The 24,767-nt window shown below is 38.8% G+C and overlaps 1 protein-coding gene across 6 annotated transcripts in view; it reads right to left on the reverse strand.

The window, feature by feature from the left end:
- The window catches only part of LOC111940839 (TLE family member 4, transcriptional corepressor), a 97,776-nt gene that overhangs the window by 58,050 nt on the left and 14,959 nt on the right, over positions 1-24,767 (reverse strand). For 4 of the 6 annotated variants that reach the window (XM_086866773.1, XM_086866774.1, XM_086866770.1 and 1 more), the window contains exons 5-6: positions 8,600-8,662; positions 510-584 (exon numbers count right to left, since the gene is read on the reverse strand). Coding sequence is in view for 4 of the 6 variants with exons in the window: in XM_086866770.1 (XP_086722896.1) it covers positions 510-584; positions 8,600-8,662 (138 nt within the window). In the remaining 2 variants the exon portion in view is untranslated. The remainder of the gene's footprint in view (positions 1-509; positions 585-8,599; positions 8,663-24,767) is intronic. The other 2 variants (XM_086866771.1, XM_086866772.1) reach the window with 1 other exon arrangement.

The raw sequence follows: 24,767 nt of genomic DNA on the forward strand, positions 1-24,767 counted from the left end.
TTGTTTTTTTAAAGTAACAGTTATTTTTAAATGTAAAAATAAAAGGTGTGGTTAATACTCAGAATCTTGAACCAAAATGTAGAAAAAGATATGGGCAGCAGGGATGGGCAAAAAAAGTCTATCATACCAAGGGTACCTGTTACCACAGCTGCAGAATCAGACTGGCAGGTGGTATGGAAAGGAAACAATGTTACTTAAATAGAACCACAACAACAACAAAAAGAAAAAAACAAAACAAACAAAAAAAAACAAACACAAAAAAAACCCAAATACTGAGCCTGCTTTGGGGAATAGATACAACACAGACATTAATTACCCCATTAGTCTTCTTGGCATAGTGCAAGCAAAAGTCTTCAGGTAGTAACCAGCTTTTATGAAGATCAAGCTACTGAACTTCACCATTGCCCACAACTTTTGCCCAGCTGATGGAAATTAGTTCATGCAAGAGAGAAAGAAAAAGAAAAGCTATTTACAAACACTTTCAGAGCTAAAATGGAAAGACCACATACCCCAATGATTGCGTTCAGCTCTGCCATGGTCACTTGTTTGGCACGCTCCACAGCCTGCACCACTTGTTGCTGGTGCTATAAATGAAGATCAGAAACAGAATAAAATTACTTGTTTTCTAAAGTATTAAGCACAGATTCTTACTTCTACTGTTTTTATTTGCTTTTCTAAGACATGCAGGATCTGAAGTAACTATTCTCTAATAGACAGTTACATCGTGTGTTGACAAGCAAAAATACATAGGCAAAGGGAAGATTTTTATTTTTATGCCATTACATGCTGGGAACTACACCTTTACTTCCCAAAGAGCTATTTCACAACCTGGCTAAATGGGAAGCTGTCATCCTTTTGTTCATCAGTGTGCTTGTGAATTTAAACGCCATCTTCAAATGTGAGCCCCTTTCCTTACAGCCATGGAAACTTTATGAAAAAACCCCACCCAGTATTCTCAAAGGAAAGACATGTATTTTCAACAAGCACATGGCAATCACATCACTGAAGAATATACAGGTACATTTCAAAGCAGCTCAACCATAAGAAAAAATTCAAAATGGAATTCACAAATCTGTCAAACATGTGAAATAGAACTAATTATTTCAATCCCCAACATGTAAATTTTAATGGCTTTAAAAAGCCCATCAAAAACACATGGTCTAATTAACAACACAGTTTACAAGCTTCACTGGTTGTAGTATCAGTTTGAGTGATACTGTATTCCTGAAGTAAATTCAAAATGCTGTATGTTGAAACCTCTGACTGGTATTTATTTGAAAACATCAACTGCAAACGAAATAAGGTTCTCATCTTGCAACCAGATCTGTGCCTGTTCAGACCTCTACCAGTGGCAAATTAATGTTCACAGGCAGCCTCACAGAACCAGGATGACACAGAAAAAATAAGTGCAAGGAGGGGTCATGGAGAACTGCAAGTAGGTTGTGTGATCTGCACTGAGAGTAAGACATCGTTGATTTACAGCCACAGGTTGAACAGAAAAAGGAGGGAGGTCCTGACTGTCTGGAGAGGTGCAAGAACTGTAAAAATGAAACATCAGCTTTGCATCAAAACCAACATCCAGATGTTTTTTGGCACAAAGCTGAAGGGAAAGGTTGAGAAGGTCCCTTTAAAGATTCAAGTTCACCCTCCCACGGCTGTGTATACAGGCAGAATGGAGCCAAGGTACAGACCATCTTGTACAGTAACTCCTCCTGTGCATCCTTAGCAGAAGCAAGAAGTTGCATAAAATAAAATGAGAAACAAAACCCTCAAGACCACCTCCAGCAAAGGGATTAGGTGAAGAGCATCAAGACTCCCCAGGGAGCTCTATAAGCCCCACTTGCAGGAGGGGCTTAAAAGGGAGGGGCTGTAAAAAAGGCTGCTGCTACTTCAGGGGGTTGGCAGGTTCCAATTTCACAATTCTCAGTGAAACACACAAACAAAAATGGCATTTTCACTTACAAGCCCTCTTGCATGAAACTTCTTAGGGCAAGGGAAAACAAACCTAAAAATCCATCCATAACTGTATGTCCTGGTTTTGGCCTGTACAGAGTTAATTTCACGCAGCAGCCATAAGGTTTGGGTGTGTCTGGGCCGTTCTATACCACCCCATCTCATTGCTCCCAGGTAAATATGAGGGACTCTTAGGCTTCCAGAAGAAATGGCTTTTGGTCTGGGAAAGCATGGCAGCTAGAGGGTCTGTCTTTCATTGGTTTTTGGTCCTGGGCTTGGTGAACAATTTTGCTTATACATCGACCTCTCCCTGTATATTTTTGTTATTAGCATTCTTACTGTTACTGTCTGCTTTATCTCACTGCTGTTTCCAGTAATTTGTTCTTATCTCAACCCATAATCTCTGACTTTTTTTCTCTCATGAAGGAAGGTGGTGGGGGAAGTGTCTGCATGGTTTTCTTTTTAGTGGGAACACTAAACTGGGGAGTTAGTCATTCCTAACCAATGACACTAAGAAATTCTGATCCCAACTAAGAAAATCAGATAAATGCAGGTAATGAAGGTTGTAATTTAGAAGGAAGAATACGGTTTTAGAGTTTGTTTGTTTTTAAGCAAAAAACTGCATGAAGGGAATTACTGAAGACCACCTAGAATACTGCCACTATGTAGCTGTAAATAAAATCACAGAAGTTCCATTCAGAGTTTTGTAAAACTATACTGCCAATATAAACCAATCTGCCACTTTTAAGAAGACAGTGTCAAGACTAAAATACAGGCTGAACATCTGTAAACGTTTTCTCGGTATTCAAGAAAAACTTTTTTGAAATTTAAAATACAGTGTATTCCTACCACAGACACCAGAAAAAAAGGAAATCATGACATTTCAGCACCAAGTTCCTGATAACACATTATCAGCTCCAGGTTATCGCTTGTTAAGGAAAGGTAGAGCTTTCACCAATTATATAGCTGAAAGCCTGGTGACCCATGACTCTGTATGTCAACAGCATGATTATAAAAATTACACCACTATTTTCTGGTAGAAATCATTCACATCATGCAATTTTTCATCAGGTCATTAAAAAAACCCCAAAGAACAAAGCAAAGTTTTTAAAATATTTATATTTTTAAATAAAAGCATTTACTGAGTAGTTTTTAATCATCTTCTCTTTCGTACCATTTCACAGGCAATGCTTTTTGCACTGAGGTAAAGAAAGCTCTTGTATACATGAGTATTCTACTCCAACATCAATTTACTTGAATTCTGTTCCCAGGAGAAGAAAAAACTTCTAAGGCATCTACAAAAGCTGGCCTAAACCTATCAAAACTATGGTAAAAATTACTTCAATTTGCATCCAAGATTTGGAAAATAAGTCAACTCCACAGAGCTAGAGCGTTTTCTGTTCCCTTACAGAAAACACATAAAGAATAGCTCTCAGAAGAATTTGGGGAAAATGTTATTTCATTTTCAGGTCAGAGGAAAAGAAGGACAAGGGATGGACTACCAAAACTCCACTTTCAGATTTCTGCCAGAGCAGCCACAAAATCCATCCTTCATTGATTCTAATAGGTTTGGGATCAGGACTTCACAGAGAGGAGAAAACCCAAGGGCCTAGTAACATTGAACTTAAATTAGGTACAGTAGAGGCAATTAAACTCTCGTAGTGGTAGCTGCTTTAACATTGATTTGATCTTCAGTGGCTTTGTATGCAAAAGACTCAAAAGAGGTGGTCTGTAATTAGCCTTTCCACCACTTCCAGCTCATTGCAACAACTGAGAAGGCACCTCCTCAGCTCCCAAAAAAGCCCATGAGAGGCATGCCTCAAGTGACCCTTGTGCTACTTGAAGTTACAGACAAAAGCCACATGCTTGAGTGAAAAAAGGCACAGGAAAGCCCATGCAGGGTTTGAAGAGCTGTCTGCTCACAGTCCTTCTGAAAATGGGGTGGGCTGGGGGCTCCATGTTACCAGCCATGGCTCTAGGAACAGGTTGTGGGGAGGGCCTCTACACGGAGAGAAGGAGCCCAGATGACTCCAGGCACCCACTGCAACCCAAAACAAAGGTGAGAGGCAGGGAGCCCAGGGACCAGCTGAGCAGGATGGCAGCCAACTGAACTGTCACCCAATGGATGGATGGTTCCAACACCTGCCATGGTGCCTGAACACCCTCCTGGGCCAGCACAACAGCAACAAACAGCATTATGTTAAAACCAAGCAGTACACATCCACCTGCCCACCAAGTGATCGTGTAGCAATTTACAGCCAAGTAAAAACAGCAACAACAAAAATGGGTTACTTTATCCCCAGCCAAATATAGACACAGGGGTGCAACTTTCACACACATTTAATGCTAGCCTTCCTCTGTGCACACAAGCAAATGACAGATCTGGGTTTTTTTCAGTTATGGGAAAACAGTATTTTGCACTGCATTTAACATGCCAGAGCAATGAGCTCAATACCCTGCCCCACCTGTCATGCAGACTAGTACTGTTTCTCCTTTCTAACTTCTCCTGTTTCCTCACCCCTTTTTGCATTCTATAATGAGTGGTGTGTCTGTACTTGCCTCGTGTTGGAAAATCACTTCTTTTAAGTCTCACAGTGGGTAGCAACAGCTACAGAGACCACAAGAAGAATACAGGCTTTTTCACCATCACATTGTCTCACCACACAGTTGTCACCTAGCCCTGGCTTATGTACAAGCACTGCAACATGGTGGAAAATTCCCAGGCTTTTTATACCATGTCAGAGCTCTCCACAACTCCCAATGACAGGGGAGCTGTGCTGACAGCAAGCGAGCAGCCAAAATTCCCGCAGGCACAAACACAATTATACTGGTGTTAAAAACCCCTAATTACAGCCTGACTTCAGGATCACCACCAATATCCAAAGCAAAACTCACTGAAAAATTTGCTTTGAAGAATCAGCAACCTCTGCTATTCCTTACATGTACTATTTTGTTGTTACATGTTTAGAGGAAATACACATCTTGCTTAAGAGCTGCAGCACTGTCCTTCTTGGAAACCCTATCTACAGACAGAACAATGAGACAAGGCCCTGCCAAAAATGCTAGTGAGTATTGGAAAGCAAATACACATTTACCATGGAGTACAGCACACACTGCAAAAGCTAGAAGGGACAAGCTGGGTCACTGCTTCCAGGCACCATAACTCAGACAAGATATAATAACTACTGAAGAAAAATGTAAGAGCATTATTAGCAATATATGCATAAATTGCTAATGAGATGCATTCCTTGGCAGAAGGATTACAGATCTCTCAGAGCTTCCTTGTATTTACTGTTTAGCTCTAGTCTGGGTCAAGTCTAAGATGGAGGCAAATAATTCTGTCTTCTCAACCTCAAATCTCAGACCAAAAGCTAGTTCCTCTTGATCAGGATATAAGAACTCCTGCTCTGTTTCTACATAATGGATCATCTCTTCATGTAAATTTACCAGACTTCAGAAACACCTCTAGGGAAAGAATGTACAAAGAAGAGTAAGCATATTATAGCCCACATCAATCTCTTAAAAGGAAAAACCATCATCAAAAGGTTTGAAAAGAGAAGACGCCAAGCAGAACTTCCTTTGTTTGTTTACATGTATGCATGCCAGTGCTTGGCATTTTATTATACTAGTAACTACATCTGACCACCTTAATGTGCACAGGGAACTGAAGTTGCCTGTTAAAATACAACCCATCTAGCTTGTTATTAGCTAGTTCACTGGCATTTGAAAGAGAAAGTGATCCTTCCAAAAAGGTTTATTACAGCCTCCTTCAGTCTTACAAAATGCTTACATTGAGGCACGTAACTTGACAGGGATCAATATGGGCTTCTCAAGCAGCTTCTGCAAGTAGTGATGAGCTCCAAATTGCCACAACTTACAGCATTTGCTGTACATCAGCCAGCTTGCATGTGTTTCATGAATATAAACACAGGCAGTATTTACTCAAAATAAGGTAACTGTGATATGTATCTCCACATACACTGAAGAAATGCCACTATCCAGCACTTGAGGACATTCAGCACTTAGCCCACAGCAACAGCCAAAGGTTGCAACCAGCCACACATACCATCTTGAGCAGACAGGAACTAGCCCCAACTTGAAAAGCCACAGGGCTGTGTAAGTGCCATACTCTGCTGTAGCTGGTAAATCCAGCTGAGAAGTGTCAATTAGCAGAGACACTATCTATGGCTATAGACACAAAATTAATTACACTGTACGGGCTAGATCATTCAAGCATGGCAACACTGAACTATCTACCAACTGCAACAGACCAAAACTAAATTAACTGAATGGCCACAACCTACACCCTTTGCAGGCACCCCTTTCGTCTTAAGCAACAGGAACTACTCTGAGCACACTGGTATCTCACAACATCACACAGAGGTGGAAAATGACTGTTGCAACACGAGAAGTCCAAAACCACAGCAGAAATCAAATACAAATTGCCCCTGAGGTCCATCTGACATTTTTGACCACAGAATCACTCTTTCCTGAAAAAATGGGAAGTTTGTATTTATTTCTTGGTGCTGTTTTTTACAGTCTGCTTAAACTGGAATAAATGTGAAAACAAGGTACCAGTTGACTGTGTGTTTAGGCAGGTTAGAAACATTGTTTTAAATATATGCTTAGATGATGTACAGCACAATAAAACGGACTGAGGCCTGGAGAATGTACTGAATACTTTACTGGATTGCCCCCAGAAACAAAGCAGACAGTAGTACACAGTGGGGTGATGTATTATAAATGCATCCTTTTTACAAGATCTCTAGTGATTTTGCCCACAATTTCTTACTTCTAAGTGAGTTATCACAAGCCATTGATTCCTTACGAAGTTAACAAGCAATAAGACAAGTTAACCTGGCGCTATTATGAGGCAATAATGTTGCCATCAGTGCATGCAACCACTGTATTTTGTTCATTTTTCCCTCAGGCACAATATAAAGAAGCCTGATCACATTTTTCAGCCACTATTCCACAATTAGACTGTATGTAAAATGCATAAACAGCAAGAGCACGCTGCAATTCAATTCTCTATTAATCTGGATGATGAAATAAATAGACTTCCATTAAGACATTAACTTTTTAAAGACACAAATTAGAGAGGAACCAAGACTATCAGTATACTCAAATTTGAAGCTTGGTTATCTTTTGACACATTGTTGTATGTCAATATAAACTGAATTAAACATGTATTCTTACTAGCAGAGGTCAATCATCAAGATTTTCCCAAACTCATTACAAAAACAGTCACCGGCAGTTGCACTGTCAAGACACATAAAAAGCTTTTTTATGCTTCCCCTCTCAATCCTTCCCCCCTGTCTATAGATGGTAAAATATCTCTGCACAGCAACAAAAAAAGCTCCATGTAACTACACCTATAGAGACTCTGAAGCAGCGAAAGTACAAAACAGCTACTTGTTTTAGACCTGTGCCGGACTCAAATTCTGGTCCTCCAGCAATGGAGCAAGAACATTACACATCTCTTAGTTCCCACAAATCCATCTTAATAAGCAGAGAGTACAGTGGCACTCACAAACACTGTCGGGTTCTAGTTTTGACGGCATTATTCTTATTTCAAACACACACAGATACACACAAACGTGGCCCACACAAAGCTCATTAGCTGAACAGCAACATGGAGCACACAGCCTCTCATTTGCAGTGGGCTAAGCAGCTCACTTTGAAAAGCACTGGCATTTTATATAACAACTGAAAAGCCAGGAGAAACTCACACTGTGTTCTCAGGCATGATGTTGTACAGACACAATACCCAAAAATACACCTTCCGAGTTTTGTCTTCGCAGCTACATTTTGCATTGAAATGAAACCACGTGCTAAACTGATTTACACTAACCCTCACCAGCAGATCCCAGTCTCCAGCCCCTTTCCTTCAGAGGGGTGGACAAGGGATGCCATTATGCACCCAAGGTTTCCTTTCATGAACCACACTTCCTATTTACTTCACACAATCCAGTTGCTCGGAAGCTTCCGCATTAGCTCCCATCAACTCCCCCAAATCCCACTGCCTCTTAAATTATCTACAGTGCACTCACAGTAATACTAGCAAATCATAATTTGGAGAAAATTAATGCTTAGAGAAATTAGCTCACAGTGAGTTTCAATTTTCTGCTTATATTCCCCAAATACACAAAAACATAAAAGGATTTAAGGTAGCAAGTAATCAGGGATACAGAGAGAAAAAAGCCAACATAAAAACTGTGTTTCTATGCCTGCTGTGTTGAACATCATTATTCATGTACCAAAACAGAAGTTTCTGCCGAACTTTAATGTTCATTGGCAAGGATGTAGCACAAATTATGCCTTTCTAGCATTTTTGCCAGCTGTCTTTGGTTTCAGACCCACAAAATTGTAATTGCAAGAAAAACTATATTGTACGTTAAAGAAAAATGTTTGAACTGAAATTCTGCTTTGACATTACAACACATTCCATCTCATAAATATATCTAAATGATATTATAATAGGCTTGAAGAAGATAATGATGATAAAGTGATAACAGCACAGTGGAAAGTCATCTACAAGTGCCAAGAGTTTCATAAGGAAACAGGCTCAACACAAAGTCCCACTTTTGTGATAGATACAATGATGCAATCGTTTATATCAGAAGCAGTACAAATGACTACCTACCTCTTGGGACAGGAAGGGAATGACTTGTGCACATATAGCATTCAGCCTCTTGACAATTTCTGCCTGCAAGTCACAAAAAAAAAAGAAGTTCAATTACATAAATTCTCAAATGCAACTGTCACCCATGAACCCTAAAGAGACATTTGTTTGGTTTTTTTCCAACTCTGGCTGTCCTCTGGCCAAGAGATATTCTCAAAATAACAAAATCACAGATCCAAATGTACTTAGGAAGCTAGTGATTTCTGGCTAAAATATTTTCCTTAAAAACCACTATTTAGAACTGATACAAAGAGTAGTTAATTTTGATTACACAGTAACAGGAATTTAAAGAACAGAATCTTCAGGAGATGTAACAAAAAACATCAACAAAATTCTGTGTATCAAACTAAACTCTCTCCTACAATACAAAAGGAAGGATCATTTCAAATAAGAGCAATGTCATTGTAAGCAAAGGGAACAAATACACCATTTACTTGTAACAGTATCATGAGAACATTAGCACTGTAATATACAATCTCACTGATAATCATTCTACCATATATTTTGGAAAGGAATACTGCAGTCCCGTAACACACTTCTGTTGTCCATTCTCCTAGCTAGTAGTAGTTACTTTCATGTGGCAACTGTAACCACATATTAATAATAATTGATTTTTTATTTTCACACCAGAGATCAATTATTATTCTCTGTATTTAATCTGAAAATCTCAACAGAGACAGAGAAAATCTGTTTAGATAACATAAGAATTACAGCTCCAGAAGCAGAATATTCAAAGCCACACAGACTTTTCTACCATAAATCATCATTTTCTTACAATAAATTCTAGCCAGGATCCTCATTTTACGATCGGACAGAATGCTTTGCCTTTTGCAAAGTCACAAATCATGTGATGAACACATATTAACATGCAATTTAGTATTCCTTCTTCTAAATGCAAACCTTCCAGCCTTTTTGCTATGCTGTCTTTTAAATGGCAAACACTTGGAAAAGAATCTATAGATCAGAAAGGCTCACAAGTAACAGTAAAAAGTCAGAAGTATTACATATAATAAAGCTGGGTTCAAGGAATATTGCAGTTAGAGAGCTATGTAACCAGCAGACATGGGCTGCAAGAGGTAAGAGCACATGTGAAACTAACTCTGCCCCCTTGTGCATACTGTGTGATACACACGAGCTAACACGTGCTATTTTGGAATACTGCTTCTTCCATTCTCTGAAACCCATCTAGATGCCCATATGCTATTTATATAGCAATTTCTATGTTAAACTGTCCTTGTATCTCCCCACTAGTCTTCACTGTTTATGCAAGTCCTCATCTCATCAAATTTATGCATTTTAATAATTTTTTTGTATTTGTCTACCATATCTTTTCTATTTATTGAGCAGCACAGGTACCTTATAGGATACTTTATATTATGTTCTGTCCAGCAAAAATCTAAATTAATCACAAATTTCAAATGCACCTATAATATAGATATCCCACAAGGCAAAATTTAAATACTCCTTTAAGCAGACAGCATTTACTACACTAGTTGACAAGGAAATTTATTAACTGACTGTTACACAAAGCAGCACAGGGAGTGACAAGCTGTGTGCACCTAAGCTTCAGCCAGAAAGCCTGCACAATCCAATACAGCATTACTTGAGTAACAGTATTTGATTAAGGAAATGTAGACTGTAATACAAGGCACAGCTGGAAATACCTGTTCTTAGTGGTTCAAGCACCATTAATCTAGTCATTTCCAAATTTTGGGTTCCAGCCACACTGCTGTATTTTTTGGAGAAATCTCCCGAGTGCCCTAAAGCCAGAGAGAAAACGACACATTCTATTCTTCGAGGCTTTTCCACATGAGCAGAACATACCCAAGTGCCCCTGTCCTGGCATAAGCTGAAGTCACTCTGACCTGCTATTTAGCACACATATGTGCCTTCATAAAAAAAAATAAAAAAAGACTCATCATGCTTTCTTCTGCTGCAAAACAACTCCTCCTCATCTTTAAAAATGCCTGTCACAACCTTGCCCTGCACAGCTCCATGGGGGTGCCTTTGGAAAAACACTCTTCTACCTCAGCTACATTAGCTGGATACCTTTACTGCACTGCTAAGGAACTGAGAACAAAACCAGCTCCAAGTGCCATGCAGAAGCTCAGTGCCTAATTTTAAAAAGCTTGCAGATTCACAGATTTTAAGGCCAGAAGGGACTGTTACAATTGTCTTTTCTGACCTCCTGGGTAACACAGGCTGTAAAACTTCACTGGCTTCGCAATCAAACCCATAAATTACTGTTCAGCTAGGATATAGCTTAGTCAACAAAAATAATTTTATTCAATTCACTTTGAGGCATTTCTTCTCAAGTAAGGTACTCAACCATAGATACTTCAAGTTATTTCAGTTATGATGTCTTTCTTTTGATCACTTCTCTCCCCCCTCCCCAACAGAAGTATGTCTCTCTTCTACTGCTCTTCTGGCCAAAATGTGGCTGAAATATATTCACTCGGTATTTATATAAAAATTCACCTCTGGCAGATTCTGAACCTGGGAAATGTTCAACTAAAAAAAAGAGTTTTCAAAAAGCTGTAAGTGAAAACAGGCGGCTGAATATGCACAGTTACACAACTGCAATAAATCTCTTCATATCAATCCCACTGAAGTGCAGAACGAGTCCTTTCATGCTGTATGCAGGGAAGTGAGCTGATGGAGACACCACCCAGCTCAGCCCATGCAAAAGGAGCTCATACAACTTCAACTAAAGCTGAAACATTCCTCAGCAGCATTTCTCTACTACGCCGGTCACAACAAAGCCAAAAAGCCTTTGCTATGCCAAAGTGTTTGCATGTTTTCCTTACTAAAACAGTCCTCACTTTCCCTAATGAAGAGCATCCCCAGTTGCATGGCTGTGCATACAGTTACCTTTTGTCATCCCCCAACCTCAGGCAGCGAGGAAACATCTGAGCTGAGCAGCAGCAGACTGCAGAGACACAGCGTGACCGAGACATGGACTGCCTACATTTGGAGACCACATCCAGTCTGCAGGCATGAAGGAAAACACTGTGTACATGAACAAATGATAGGAAGGTACATGCTCTGTACCAAGAAAAGTCTCACACCAGACATTTTCACACGGTAAATATGAAGTACACTCCCTCTCAATACTGCAACTGTTTCAACAATTTACTGCAGGAGATAATGCCACAGGCTTGTCTTCCACAAAACACAAGAGAAAGGAGTTGGCTGCCAGAAGCCAGTTGAGTGAGTTCCTTGAGATGCTGCCCTGAAGCTTGAAGGTGTAGGTACTGATGGCCTAGACTAGCATCTTAATAGACCTTTTCCTAGTTCCCCTGGAGGAAGCCTGGAAACTCATTCTTCTTTGAACTCTGACAAGGTAAAGCCCAACTCCACATTTCTATTCACATACATTTTTAAAACCCTAGATTTGAACAACAATTTAGGAATGTTTTTTTTTTTTTTTTCCTATTAGGCACCGGGTCAATGGGTCTCCATGATCAGTCTAACTGCCAGGAGAAGGAAAAAGTATGATTTCACAAAACCAGGCATCCAGTTCCTCACATGGAAAGTCAAAGCTGCCTCGGAAACATGGCTGCTCCCACAGCCATCTAATTTTACTTCTTTTGTCCCGCAGGACCAGGCTGTAGAGAGGCTTCATTTATTGACAGGCCCTTCCACTGGGCTTCAGTTATCAGCCAGCAATGCTACGGACACACACACTTCTAATGGTTTATGTTTTGAAACCAAGTCTAATCTGATGGCGCAGTGCCCAAACTCCTTTTCCAGCATAGCCATTAAAGGATGTAGGTTATTGCTGTTGTCACCATTGATATTTGTCATTGTAATGTAATTAGGGCCCTAAAATGATGCATTACAGCCCTTGGCACAGCTTCTATTAAAATCTTTTCTTCTGCTCACTGAACTGCGACCTGCTTTCTGATGAATAACAGACAGACAGCTTTAGGGTGAAGAACAGATTCATCAAAGTAGTATTTTCCAGCTCTGGAAATAAAATAAATAAATAAATGAGTAAGAGGGCAACCTAAAAAGAAAAACACAAGGGGCGGGGGATGAGGGGGAAGGAAAGCAAACAGCATACTTGAATTTCATCTGACCACTTGAAATTCTGATTGCATCTAATGAATCTTTCTTAGGACAATATATTCCTAGCCTGTGAATCACATGGTTAATCAGGGCTCTAATCTGCTATCCATCAGCCTATGCCAGCACTGTAAATTCCAATTACATTTATAGGTTATATGGGTCATGCATTCCCGAACAACTATATTCATGGATATCCCATGTAAACTGGCATGTTTTCCAAAATGCTGTTGTTAGTGTTACTGAATGTTATAATACTATTCAAAGCTTTATGAAAGCTCCTGATAAACAACTGCTAAATTATTGCCTGTGGATACAGCGTGACGCTCTGAAATAGCATTAATGGCCCAATAAAAGGGTGACTGTTCATGCCAAAATATAAAAAAGATAGCTTTTGCTGCCACAGTTTGTCAAATCTGTTAACAAACACCGACACTTCTATTACTCCTTTCTCTGAACACAAAAGATGCTTGGTTTTGCATAAAAACACACCAGCATGGAGCTAGGAAAGATGAAGAAAAGGCAGAAAGGAAAGGCTTGGCCTTGAATTGCCTTTTTGCTTATGTAATGCGAGCTTGTATGGTGCGCATCCTTTGGGTGACACCTACAAGTCACTGTTCTAAAAATTTTGATCTCTTTCCATAGCCACCTAAGTGACAATTTTTTTTAAAAAAGAGAGGATTAAATATTTATTAACCACAATGTTAACTTTTTTCTTTTTTTTTCTGTGTGTAAAGAGATGATAATAAAGTCACTGTGCCAGAATCTGATCCCAGTAAAAATCCCAGTAAAGTTATGAAGACCCGTATCAGTTAGCAGTCCCTTCAGCATTGTTGCAGGGATTCAACACAAGAGCAAAAGCTGAAGTTTCTGATTCAGACAATGAAATCTTTTGGACCTGACAGTTAAGTGGTACTTTATTTCCCAAATACACCCAAAATCCTGACACCTTATGTTCACGAGTGCCTATAAACTGTTCTGAAAGCTGTTGAAAGATAAGTCTGTATACAAGACTGTACCTTAGGCCACATGAGGTGACCCAGTCTAGGAAGGGGGCTCAGTAAAGCTCGTCCTTGGAGTACAACCATGGCTCCACTACTATCAGTTGTAGGATAAGAAGAACATGTGATGGACTATTAGACTTCTAAATCCCTTTCAGGATGGCAATGTAGTGGTTTAGTTCCATTTACCCTTGCCACACACAGCTAAAATAGGACATAAGCACTTGCTTAAATATGTTCAAGTGCCTTAATTAGCATTCTAGCATATGTCCAAATTCTTAGCACTGATGGAGATTAAAAAAGAAGCAAAAGTCTTATAAACTCCAGATATCAAAGCATTCAGGAATGTTCTAACAGATAGGGAATTCAGAATTTATTTGTTGCTCAAAAATATCAATTTGTACTTCCTTTTTCCTGGGAAAAAAACATAAATGTTTCTGCAGAAAAAAAGAAAATTGGGATTTTATTTATAACATGTAAACTTTGGGAAAATATTTCCACTATATTTCACAAAGTTCCATGGTTATTACAATTATAAAAAATTGCTAGTAAAGAATTACCACTGGAGGCTCTAGGTTTGTCAGTGGAATGGAAACAAAACTACTATATATGTACTGTTGAAATAAACCAGAATAATAAAACATTATTGGGAAACCCATTTCAGCAGCCAGTAGGAAGAAGAATATATGCAATTACGCTTTCAGAAAAATAATCTGAAACAACTGTTATTTCAGGTTTAATTTGTTCTACACAATGCAGCCTTTGCCAAAAAGATCAATCTAGTTTATTAAGTGCTTACCAAGAACACATGCACACACCCTAAACAAGCATTTCACAAATTAGTGAGAACAAAAAAACATTATTACACTGTATGAAACATATCATGATTCTGAATAAAGCAAGCAAAAAAAGCTAATCTTAGTATTTCACAGAAAATTAACTCTTCATTCATAAAGAAGAATGTGTTTTGTTTTAATCACAGACTTTTGTCTGGAAGTGCTTACTCCAGTTCTACAGAACTGGAGGAAATACTACAAGCCTTGAATATGAAATTTCTCTTCATCCCTAAAGGAATGGTGTTTGGAAACCAAGACACAAAGAGCCTAGCCTTGCAGTCAAAGCAAGCAGAGGGAAAAGATCTTCTTTACCTTCCGCAGCAAGAAGGATACTAAACGAAAAAGATCTTCTTCACTAAGCTAGCTGCTAATGTTTAGCAGATACAATTTGAGCAATGCACATACAAGCTGAATGTAACCACCACCAGACTGCCAAAGAACCACAGGTACCATTCTCTACCTCAACTTCCTCCCAATGTTTTTACAAACATCCCAACTAAGCTCATTAATGATGTAACTTTCCCTTTGCAAGTTAATTTAGTGTTTTGTAAGTTCATTTAGTTGCCTATTTTGCAAAAAATACTACAAACAGCAGCATAAGCAATAAAGTGGACTGGCAGACTTCTCAAAATCAATTCTCTAATGTACATACCACCCTGTGGGCTGCTGAAGTGAATTGATAAGACACGGCTTTTATTTAATGTCTCAAGAATCACATGGAGCTGATCTGAACAGGAAAGGATTCATCCTGAATCATACATGATTAGGACAATATAAAGCAAGTCAAGCAGGGTGACATATAAACAGGCATCAAGCCTGCCACCTGATTAAGTCGATTTTTTTTTTGTTAATATCAACTTATGTCAGCAAGTAGAGGAACAGAAATGCACAGCCTGAAGATTACCAAAGGTCTTCAGTTGCTCAGGCAGCCACAAAGCTGCATCCTGCCCTGTCCTGCCCTATGTACCTGCAGAGCATCCAGAAAAAAGGCTGCAAGTGGAACTTGAAATGACAAAGACTGGCTTCAATTTCCCTTCCTCAAAGGCAGCAGGAAACACTTGCTGAAAAATCAGACAGAAATGACTAAAAGGACACTGCCACAGGAAACGCTGTTTCCAGCAGTAGAGCTTTGAAGTCTTCCTTAAGGTTCTGTGCCTTCACCTGCAAGCAATCCTCAGCATTTCACAGCAATATAATTTTGCGAAATATGTCCTCATTACATAGGAATGACAAGTTTCAACCACTCTCTACCAATTTTTAAACTGTGACTTCACAGTTTAAAAAAATACAGGAAAGAAAAATGTTTTGAGCTTACAGACCTATGGCACCACACTAAGGCAGTTTCAGCTCAAAGTTCAGTATTCTACATCTGTCCCCTAGCTGCAGTTAGGTCAGAATTTCCCATTTTAATCTTTCCCATAACTGCTGAAATACAGCAGTACATGCACAACCTCTCACTACTCAATTTCTGCCCTCACACACTCTGCCAAAGAGTCTGACCACAGTTCTGCACCTGCTGGAAATGGCACAAACCAGTCTGAGCCTGTCCTTGCAGTTATATGCATACATTGGCTTTAGACTCCAGCTTTAATTTAGCTGGGGGAAGAAAAGTCTCTTATGTATTTATTTACATCACAAGTATATACTTTGTTTCACAGGCATGACAGGAAAACTAGTCAGAAAGGAATACAGCAGATCAGTAATTTCAGTGTTGTATCATGAAAAATTAAACAAAGGGAAAAAAAAATATTGAGAGAGTATAAACCTGTTCTCAGGAGGCCTGTGTTTAACTTGAGGTGGTGGCCTCAGCTCCTCAGCTGCTCTGAAAAAATATTAAGGGGGCAACATTTCATGGAAAAGGTGAAAATATCTAGCATTTTCATCTAAAAGAAACCATGTTTTTAAAATTTACATATATTGTGCTTACAATAGAGGGTTCTGATATAAAAAAAAAAAAAAAAAAAAAAAAAAAAAGTTACCGTAAAATAAGCAATGCTTATTTTCCCACTACAAAATGGAAGTGTCAATGTCCACTTCTGGCCCTTGTCAGAACTTCACTTTCATCTGCAAATACATATAAAGGCAGACTCAGAAATAGCCATAGGTACCTGTTACACTACATCCACTCTCTGCTTACTCTCTGCTTACTCTGGAGCAGCATGCTTCAAATGTTAATCGCTTAGAAGCTGACATGCTACCAGAGTTGAGAACTACAAAGATTGTGACAGATTTCTACCTAAAAAGTTAAACTTTACACTCTTGATATTTGCAGAAAGCACCACAACCAGTGGCAACAGACAACAGCCTGCTAAGAAAGAAAATTAAGTTTCTCCAGCAAGTATTGTGCTCTTACAGGTTTTAATGAACTACATAAAACCAATCAATAAACTGATAAAAACAGTAATCAAAAGTCACCATAAAAACAAGAAATACAGTGTGACTGCTGAACTCAAGTTTATTTTCTTCCAAACTCATCTGGAAGCCAGGAATCAGTCCTTCTGCATCAGGAACAAGACTACTATTTCTCTTCCACCTTTGGTTTCCTTTCCTGCCTCAGTCCTGCAGGTTATGAAAGGTGAAGCCCATAGTTTGTCTGACTCATTGATAGTCACACTTGATTGTATTTGATTCCAGAAAAAAATAAAAAAATAATAATAATAAAAAAATACTAGGAATAAACACTGATCTGATTTGGCGGATTTGTTAATTCCATTTACAAGAATTCTCAGAGTGCTTTAAACTTTGCTGTGTATTACCTTCAATCATTTATCTCTTCTTCCTACCCAGCTATTTCACAATGCATCACGAACAGCAGTCAATTAGCTCAATAAATAAAAAGATAAAAAGTATTCATTTAAAGGAAAAAACATTTTAACTCACTTTCCACTATCATGAAAATGAGCAATACTCAGATGCAATTTTCACAGATTAACACAACAGATTTTAGTATTTTAAACAATAGACAAAAATACTGCCCCTTTTAAGCCAATACAGAACAGCACAATTTTAACATCCCTGAAAGAGATAAAAAAACAGTGCAGTGGATTTTGTGGCAATATTATCAAGTTTCAATTCTGAATCCTTACAAAGACAGAAATTCAAATAAGGCCTGTTACTCTCTCACATCTTAAACGTAGTGAAGTATGATACCTGCTAATTCTTTCTCTAGGCAAAGAAATGTTTCATATTTTATCAAATCCCAGTTTCTGGAATAGAGTGATCACCTGAGAAGCAAAGTACATTTAAGACATCTTTCTTTCTGATCTAAAGAGTTTTTCATTTGTTAAATCAACATGCTACAAGTGAAAGTTTACTAAAATACTAAGAATGTGTAAGGAGGATACATTTTCTTTTACTCCAAATTTAAACACAAATTTCAGCTTCAGGTGTTGGCTCATGATTTCCTCATGCTTGAGATGACAATGCCACAGACCTACAGAAGCACCAGACTGAAGACTTCCAGTACCTTGTAGGTTAAGGGCAGCTTGTCAGTAGGAGCTTGCACCATGGATTACACAGCCTATCAGGACCCCAATTCCCTTTCTCTGCAGCATGTGGCCCTGAGAGTACAAGGGACAGTGCCACAGAGTTGGGGAGCTGAGCAGAATATCCAACAAGTAAAGACTGGACATTCCACACTTCACGTATCTCTGGCACCACTCAGATGATACTGATTCTTATTTGTATTTTTCAAGTATAAGACTTGCTGCAGCAACCAGCTCAACAGGAGCGGATTCCTGATGCAGCAGAATCCTGGTTTCTCAAGAGGAACAACACAAAAAAAGACTATAGTTCCAAATACTATTGAGAAGAAAATATTGATATGTATTGTCATTACTCATAATTTCAATCATCATTCAACATAACTACCTCTTCTGAAAATAACTATTCCAATTTCAGCATTTTTGCAATGAGGATTTCTTGCTGCTTTTAGTCCTAAGTGAAGGACAATGAATGAATAGGTAATTTAAGCCTTTAAAATGTGAATACCTAGGAAGTGGTAGTTTCACTAGGGAAATACATCTAAAATAATCAGGAAGTTTACAATTCTCTTTTTAGCTTTCCTAAGAAGACTCATTTGCAAAGCAAATGCTAAGACATTTGTAAGACATGCATGCTTAATATGTTCACAAAAACTTCCTTGTCCAAGACAGTTACACTAAGTACATCTTGATGTTCAATTCATTTGAATGGCATTCCCACAGTAAAACTTCTACCAGAACAGACAGAATCTGACTCAAGCAACACCTAATGGCATTCATCTTTAAATTATATCAGCATTATTGAAGTTTTCACACACCCTTCACCTAAAAGGGATTTCAAATAACTTTTTGTAGAAAAGCAAAGTTTAAGACAATGCCATAAAAAGCAGAACAGGAGGAATGGTGCAAGAAGAACTATCTGGTTAGGAAATGTAGATTTCATGGAACATTTTCCAGTCTGTAGCTCCTGTGGGATTAACCCTTTGTGGAGAGCTGCTATGGACTGCATTAATTTCAGACAAATGCTCAAGACACATGTTTAATGTGCTTTTCATGATACTACACCTACAAACTCTAATAAGAACATCTAGAACATGGAAAACACATCAAATGTAAGCAAATATAGGGGGTAAATAACTCTCTAAACAGATTAACCATGTGATCAAAGCAGTTCTCCTTGAACATATCCTTATCAAAAGAGGCATCAGTCAGAACAAGATTCCTTCACAAAGTTGTACCAGTTTCACACGCATGATCCTCTACTATAAATATGTCTGGGCCAGAAATTACACACTCACTAATTATGATGTACTAGGCATAGAACAGGCTCTCCCTTAACTCAGCTAGTTTTGTTTGCCCCAGCCTTCTATTGATATTGTGGGCATGTGATAAACTAAGCAATGAATTTATCCACATTAAAGCAAAGCCCACTTCCAAATGAAACAATTTTTTAAAAAAAAATACAAACACCATCCCAAGCCCAGTTCACCACAGGGCTGACACAAATGTAGGATCACCTCTTTCACTGCCATCTTCTACCTGCTCAGAGTACACAGAAGACTTCAGTCCTAGCCACACAAAATCTCCAAGACAAGACTTTTTCTGAACACTCCTTTGAGTCAGAAAACAAAAGCACACTTAAAGTAGAACACGCAGCAGCATTTCTGACAAGCTGCTCATCTTATTAGACACGCCAGTAGTTCTCTGGGCAAGATAATGCACCCTGTTTCACTTCCTCCACTACACTGCCACCAAGTCATACCGGTATCAACCATATCCTGAACTTTTCACCTCTCAGGTTAGTATCATGATTGGTTTAGCTTGAAGTTTCAACTAGCTTTTAGAGACACCTGTTAGATATCTGGTAAATGAAATCACCAATACCCAACTTCATGCTGAACTCAAAACAATAAATAAATATAAACTAGTGTGAATTAGTGGAGGACATACCAAGTCGGTACTGGTCAAATGAAGAAATTAAATACAGTGGTCAAAACTGTGAAGAAAAATCCACTCACAAAACCATGTATATTTTTTCAGTTACAGCAGACAGAATGAGAGACAGCAAAACCATTTTTCTGTGCCCAGCTTGTTGTGAGTTTAATGGGTTTCTGGCTTTTTGACAAGGAATAATTCTATGGTTTACCAAAATGCAGTCTCTGGGCTTGTAATTTCATATTTAGCTTGCTAGGTCTGTAATCTTGCCACTGTTTTTAATCAAAAAGGTTTCAGGCAAGCATTTACATGAAAAATACTTATTCAAATCCTAACATTTTTACCCACAAAAATACACAGAGGTTGGATATATTCCAGTTTATGAAAATCTGTTTTGCACAAACTATGATAATTATTCCTTTTTGTGATAGCAGCTTCCCATGACAATTAGAGACTTAGTTGTGCTATTCTATTTACATTCAAAATTTGCCAGAAATACAAGAAAGGAAACCTTAAAATTACTGAACTACCTACCAACAGTTTGCAAACCTGCTTGTGTAAAATCACTCTCTGTTTTTCTCAGAAGAAACAGAAAACGCTGGAAGGAGTAGGATGGAAAATAGGTTTGATGACAGATAGCTCAGTCTGTACTTCCTTTGTATGAGCTTCAGTGAAGATGAGAGAGTATGTCAGAAAATATTTTACTTCTATATAAAGTGAAATCAGCTTAAAATTACCGATTTATTTATTGAAATAAGACCATTTTCACTACTGTAACACACGAAGTGTGGGTGAAAGCAAGGGAAAGAGAAGCGAGAAAACATTTATTTTTATGTTACCAACATAGATTACAATTACTTTTATCATCACAAGTATAACTTCTGCTCCTGAACACAAAACTGAAGTTGCCTTAAACTAGCTACAGAATAACCCAAGGACCCAGATTAATAATCAGCACACTAAAACCTTGCCAACTACTCAGTTATTAGGACCTGAGCAAGTCGGTTCAACAGCAGTTAAAGCACACCTGTGTGTACTTCGGACATATTCTTAAATACCATCCACATGCACCAAACACCACTTTATCTTAACTCTGTACCCATAAACAAAAGTCTTCAATATAGATGCCATTTTTCTGCAGTCTAAAGCATTACAGAATTACTCTCAATATCCACTGCAGAACCTGTGTAGGGCTTATGTGATATTTTAAATCATTAAAATTATGTGATATTGTAAATCAGACTTTCTCCAGCCCCACTGACTAACCTAGACTGCACACTGAGAGATTTTATAGTTTTATAAATTCATAGCTATTTCTGCATCCAAAGTTAACTCCCTTCTGAGGGAGGGTAACCACAACAGGTAGAACAAAACTGATGTTCAATTACAGAGCACCTGAATTCCACTGCTTCAGTGAAGTGGAAAAGCACAGCAGTATTTCAGTGGAGAGAACTAGGTATCAAACCTCTTTTATATTGTGTTGAAGAGAGTCCTCAGACTAGTACTGCTTTCCCAAAGTTCAACTTGCATTTATGCTCAAATTACATTTACAGCTTCTCTCATGTAGGGTACTCATATGCTGAAGAGTGATGATTCAGTCAAAGCTGTGATCCTCACTACTGCATATGAAGCTGGTTTGCCTAATCTTTTGACATCTCACATTGTCATTACCTTCCTTCCTCCAACCTCTGCAACAAATAAATCAAGAAAGAGCCTTGATGAATTCATTGTCTAGTGGGCAAGTAAAAATACAATGGTGGTTAAAAAGAGATTGGGAAACTAGCAATTTGAGAGCTTCACCAAGATCCTGCCTCAGACTAATTCCACATAGTTCCACACAGAACCACCCAGCATAGAAAAGTATATCAAACCCCCTATTTTCCCATACTTTACAATGCAATTGCTTGTACCAGAGAAGCTAGATCCCACAGTGCTGCAACCACTGCATGTATAGCTATACATGCATTGTAAAGGTTTGGGCACACAGGTGGCATGGATACTACCACAAGGTAAGAAATTTTGTTTTGGTTTTCCCCAAATAAATCCCACCCTGGTAAAAAAGCAGTATTACCCCAAAGGACAGAGGCTGAGAATATAGACTACCACAGGTAAACTTCCTCAATACAAATCAAAACACTGACTGCATTACCACTGGACGTTACTGGAGGCTGTTAATTGCAGCTGGGAAGGAAGATAGCTGAATTCACACGGGAAACAAAAGGAGGACAAGACTGTCTTGGGAAAGAGCACTCCACATATGACCCTATTAGATAAACACAGCCATTTCTAAGTGACTCCCATGTAATCGCATCTCACCTCCAATTTCTTAACACATTGCCCTCCAAACCATCCCCTGCGGTAAGGGCAATGCTTCAGGAAACAGTATTACTTCCACTTCCTAGACAGAGATCTGAAGCAGTGAAAGCCGCAGGTGAAGTCTCCAGAAGATATGTAATGGGATTTTTTTAAAAAGTCTTAGCAGACTAGACATGTAATTCTGCAGAAAGTTAGCAAGAGACAAGCACTCAAGAGGATCTTCTAGAATACCTAAGCACATGGGGGCTTCTACCCTCACTTATAGCTATGTAAATGTAGCTTTGGATCCTAAAAAAACACAGCACACTACCAGAAAAATCCCAAACTACAGTCTTCAGGCCCTAGTCTCCCCACTCAAGAATGACACAGCAATGAAGCCACCAAAAATTCGTATGAGTTTCCATCTTCAGCACTGAAACTACCCAGCTGTTGAGTCTATGGCTTAACAGTGTCAAGTTCTTTGTCATACAGCTAACAATTCAGCCCTGCAAAAACTTTATCCCTCCAACTCCTGCATCTCAGTGCTTCTCCAGCCATGCCCCCCAGAGAGCTGAGAATCTCTGCCAGCACTGTTCACACATAAAACACAGCAGCAACAGCACTCTGTTTAAAAAAACAGAGTAGAGGCCACAGAGTGGAGACTTCTGTGGCCTCCACTCTTTAACAGTGATTAAAGAGTTTAGTGAGATTAAGTGACATTAGTCACTAATAGGTAAGTGACATTACTTATATTCTTTCTTCTCTTTCCCTGTCTAATAGGTTTCTGTAAGAAGTGGAAATACTCACAGTTCTTCCCCTGGAGAAGGAAACTCTCTTTTCCAGTCCCTGCTTAGAACCAATGTACATAAAAAAACACCACAAGCTAAAAAAATAGGTTTTATCCTGTAAAAAGGTTTCAGGCAGGGACTGTAACCCAGTACAACTCATCTCACATAAACCAGAGATTTTTCTGCTGGGTATACCAGCCATTTTCCTGAGAGAGAAGAAACATGGGTCTTGCTAGCAGACATAAAAACAGCTGAACTAAGATGAATTAAGAGTCCTGCCTTCTGCAGCTTTTTTGTTTAAGTAAAATACATACTGTGCTTATACTTTGATATAAACATTAGGTGCCACTCTTCGAAAAGTGATTCTGAAAGTACTAAGCCAAGGTAGCACATCCTGACAGCACCAACTTTGGTGACTTCAGTGAGAGATTTGAGACACTCCTGCAACTGCAACATTCCCCTATGAAGTACCCTCCATATGTACTAGATTTCTTTGGTACTGTGCTGAGTCCCTTAACTTACACCACGTACATCAAGCATTTGTCTGCCCTCATTCTGCAGCCCAGTGGTGCAAAAGTGCCCACAGCACTGCTCCCATCTCGCTGCAGAGAGCAGTCAAAGTAGCTTATCCAAGGTCTCACGAGAATCCCTTGACAGCATAGTCTAGAAACTTGCACTAGCTTCCCTTCAAGCCCCAGATCCTGGCAGCTGTGTCTCATCCACCTGAGAGCTTTTTGCCTTGCTTTATGTTAATACAGAGAGGCATTTCCTGTGTCTACAGATTGTCAGGCCCTCCAGGTCTGTCACAGGCTTAAGAAACACCCTCTTGACCCTTAAAGCAGTGCGTTCTTACAGCTGCATTTTTCTTCCAAAATGTGTAAACTAAGATTATCTCAGGATTCTTTCACCTACACAAAGAGATGTTAAAAATCAAGGCTTCAGACTAAATACACACCTGAATTCCAAGCACAAAAAGAGAGCTAACAGCAACTAAACAAAGGACAAAAGATAATTCCTTACATTCATAAGGATTCTATGTCCATTTGATTGAAAGAACATTTTTTAAAAAATGCTGCATATGCAAAGAAGATAGACATTTGTATCTGCAAAGAAAAGTCTTATGTCTTTCCATGGAAGAAGGCTCTTTAGCCTTCTATAATAGCAAGGCTGCTAATGTTAGTTTCAAAAGCATCTTGTATAACCTCAGAAAGAAAAAAGCAACCACATGCATGCTCATGGGGGCCCTCTTCTTGTACAGTCTTGTGGTGTTGTTGCTTTTAACATCTCTATATGCACGATCAAACCTAAGAACAAGAACACTTTTCATCCGTGGTAGATTGTGGGTTTGAAAAAATGTCAGAAAGAAACCATGCCCCAGAAATTTCTAGGATGTCAGAGGCACACAATTGTAACTTTTTCTCATGCTGCAACAACTGAAAGAGGATGCATTTTTTGGTGTCACTAGTCTGTAGAGATAAACCAGGGAACTTTGTGGGGGTAAGAAAAATAGCTGCCTTGTAGATACCAGTGGAAAATGTTCTATTTATGTTCTTCAGACTCAAGACATATCATTAGCTTTATTTTCCACCTCTACAAAAAACTGAAGGCAGAGAGATGCAAAGGAGGCAGGGTATCACTCTTGGATTAATTAAACCAAGAACTTATACACAATTTACTTTTCAAGAATAAATACATAAAAAGTAACTCTGACATAAAAAGTTCTT

Source organism: Cyanistes caeruleus, chromosome Z, assembly GCF_971803275.1.
Source record: "Cyanistes caeruleus chromosome Z, bCyaCae1.hap1.1, whole genome shotgun sequence".
Taxonomy (NCBI): Eukaryota; Metazoa; Chordata; class Aves; order Passeriformes; family Paridae; genus Cyanistes; species Cyanistes caeruleus.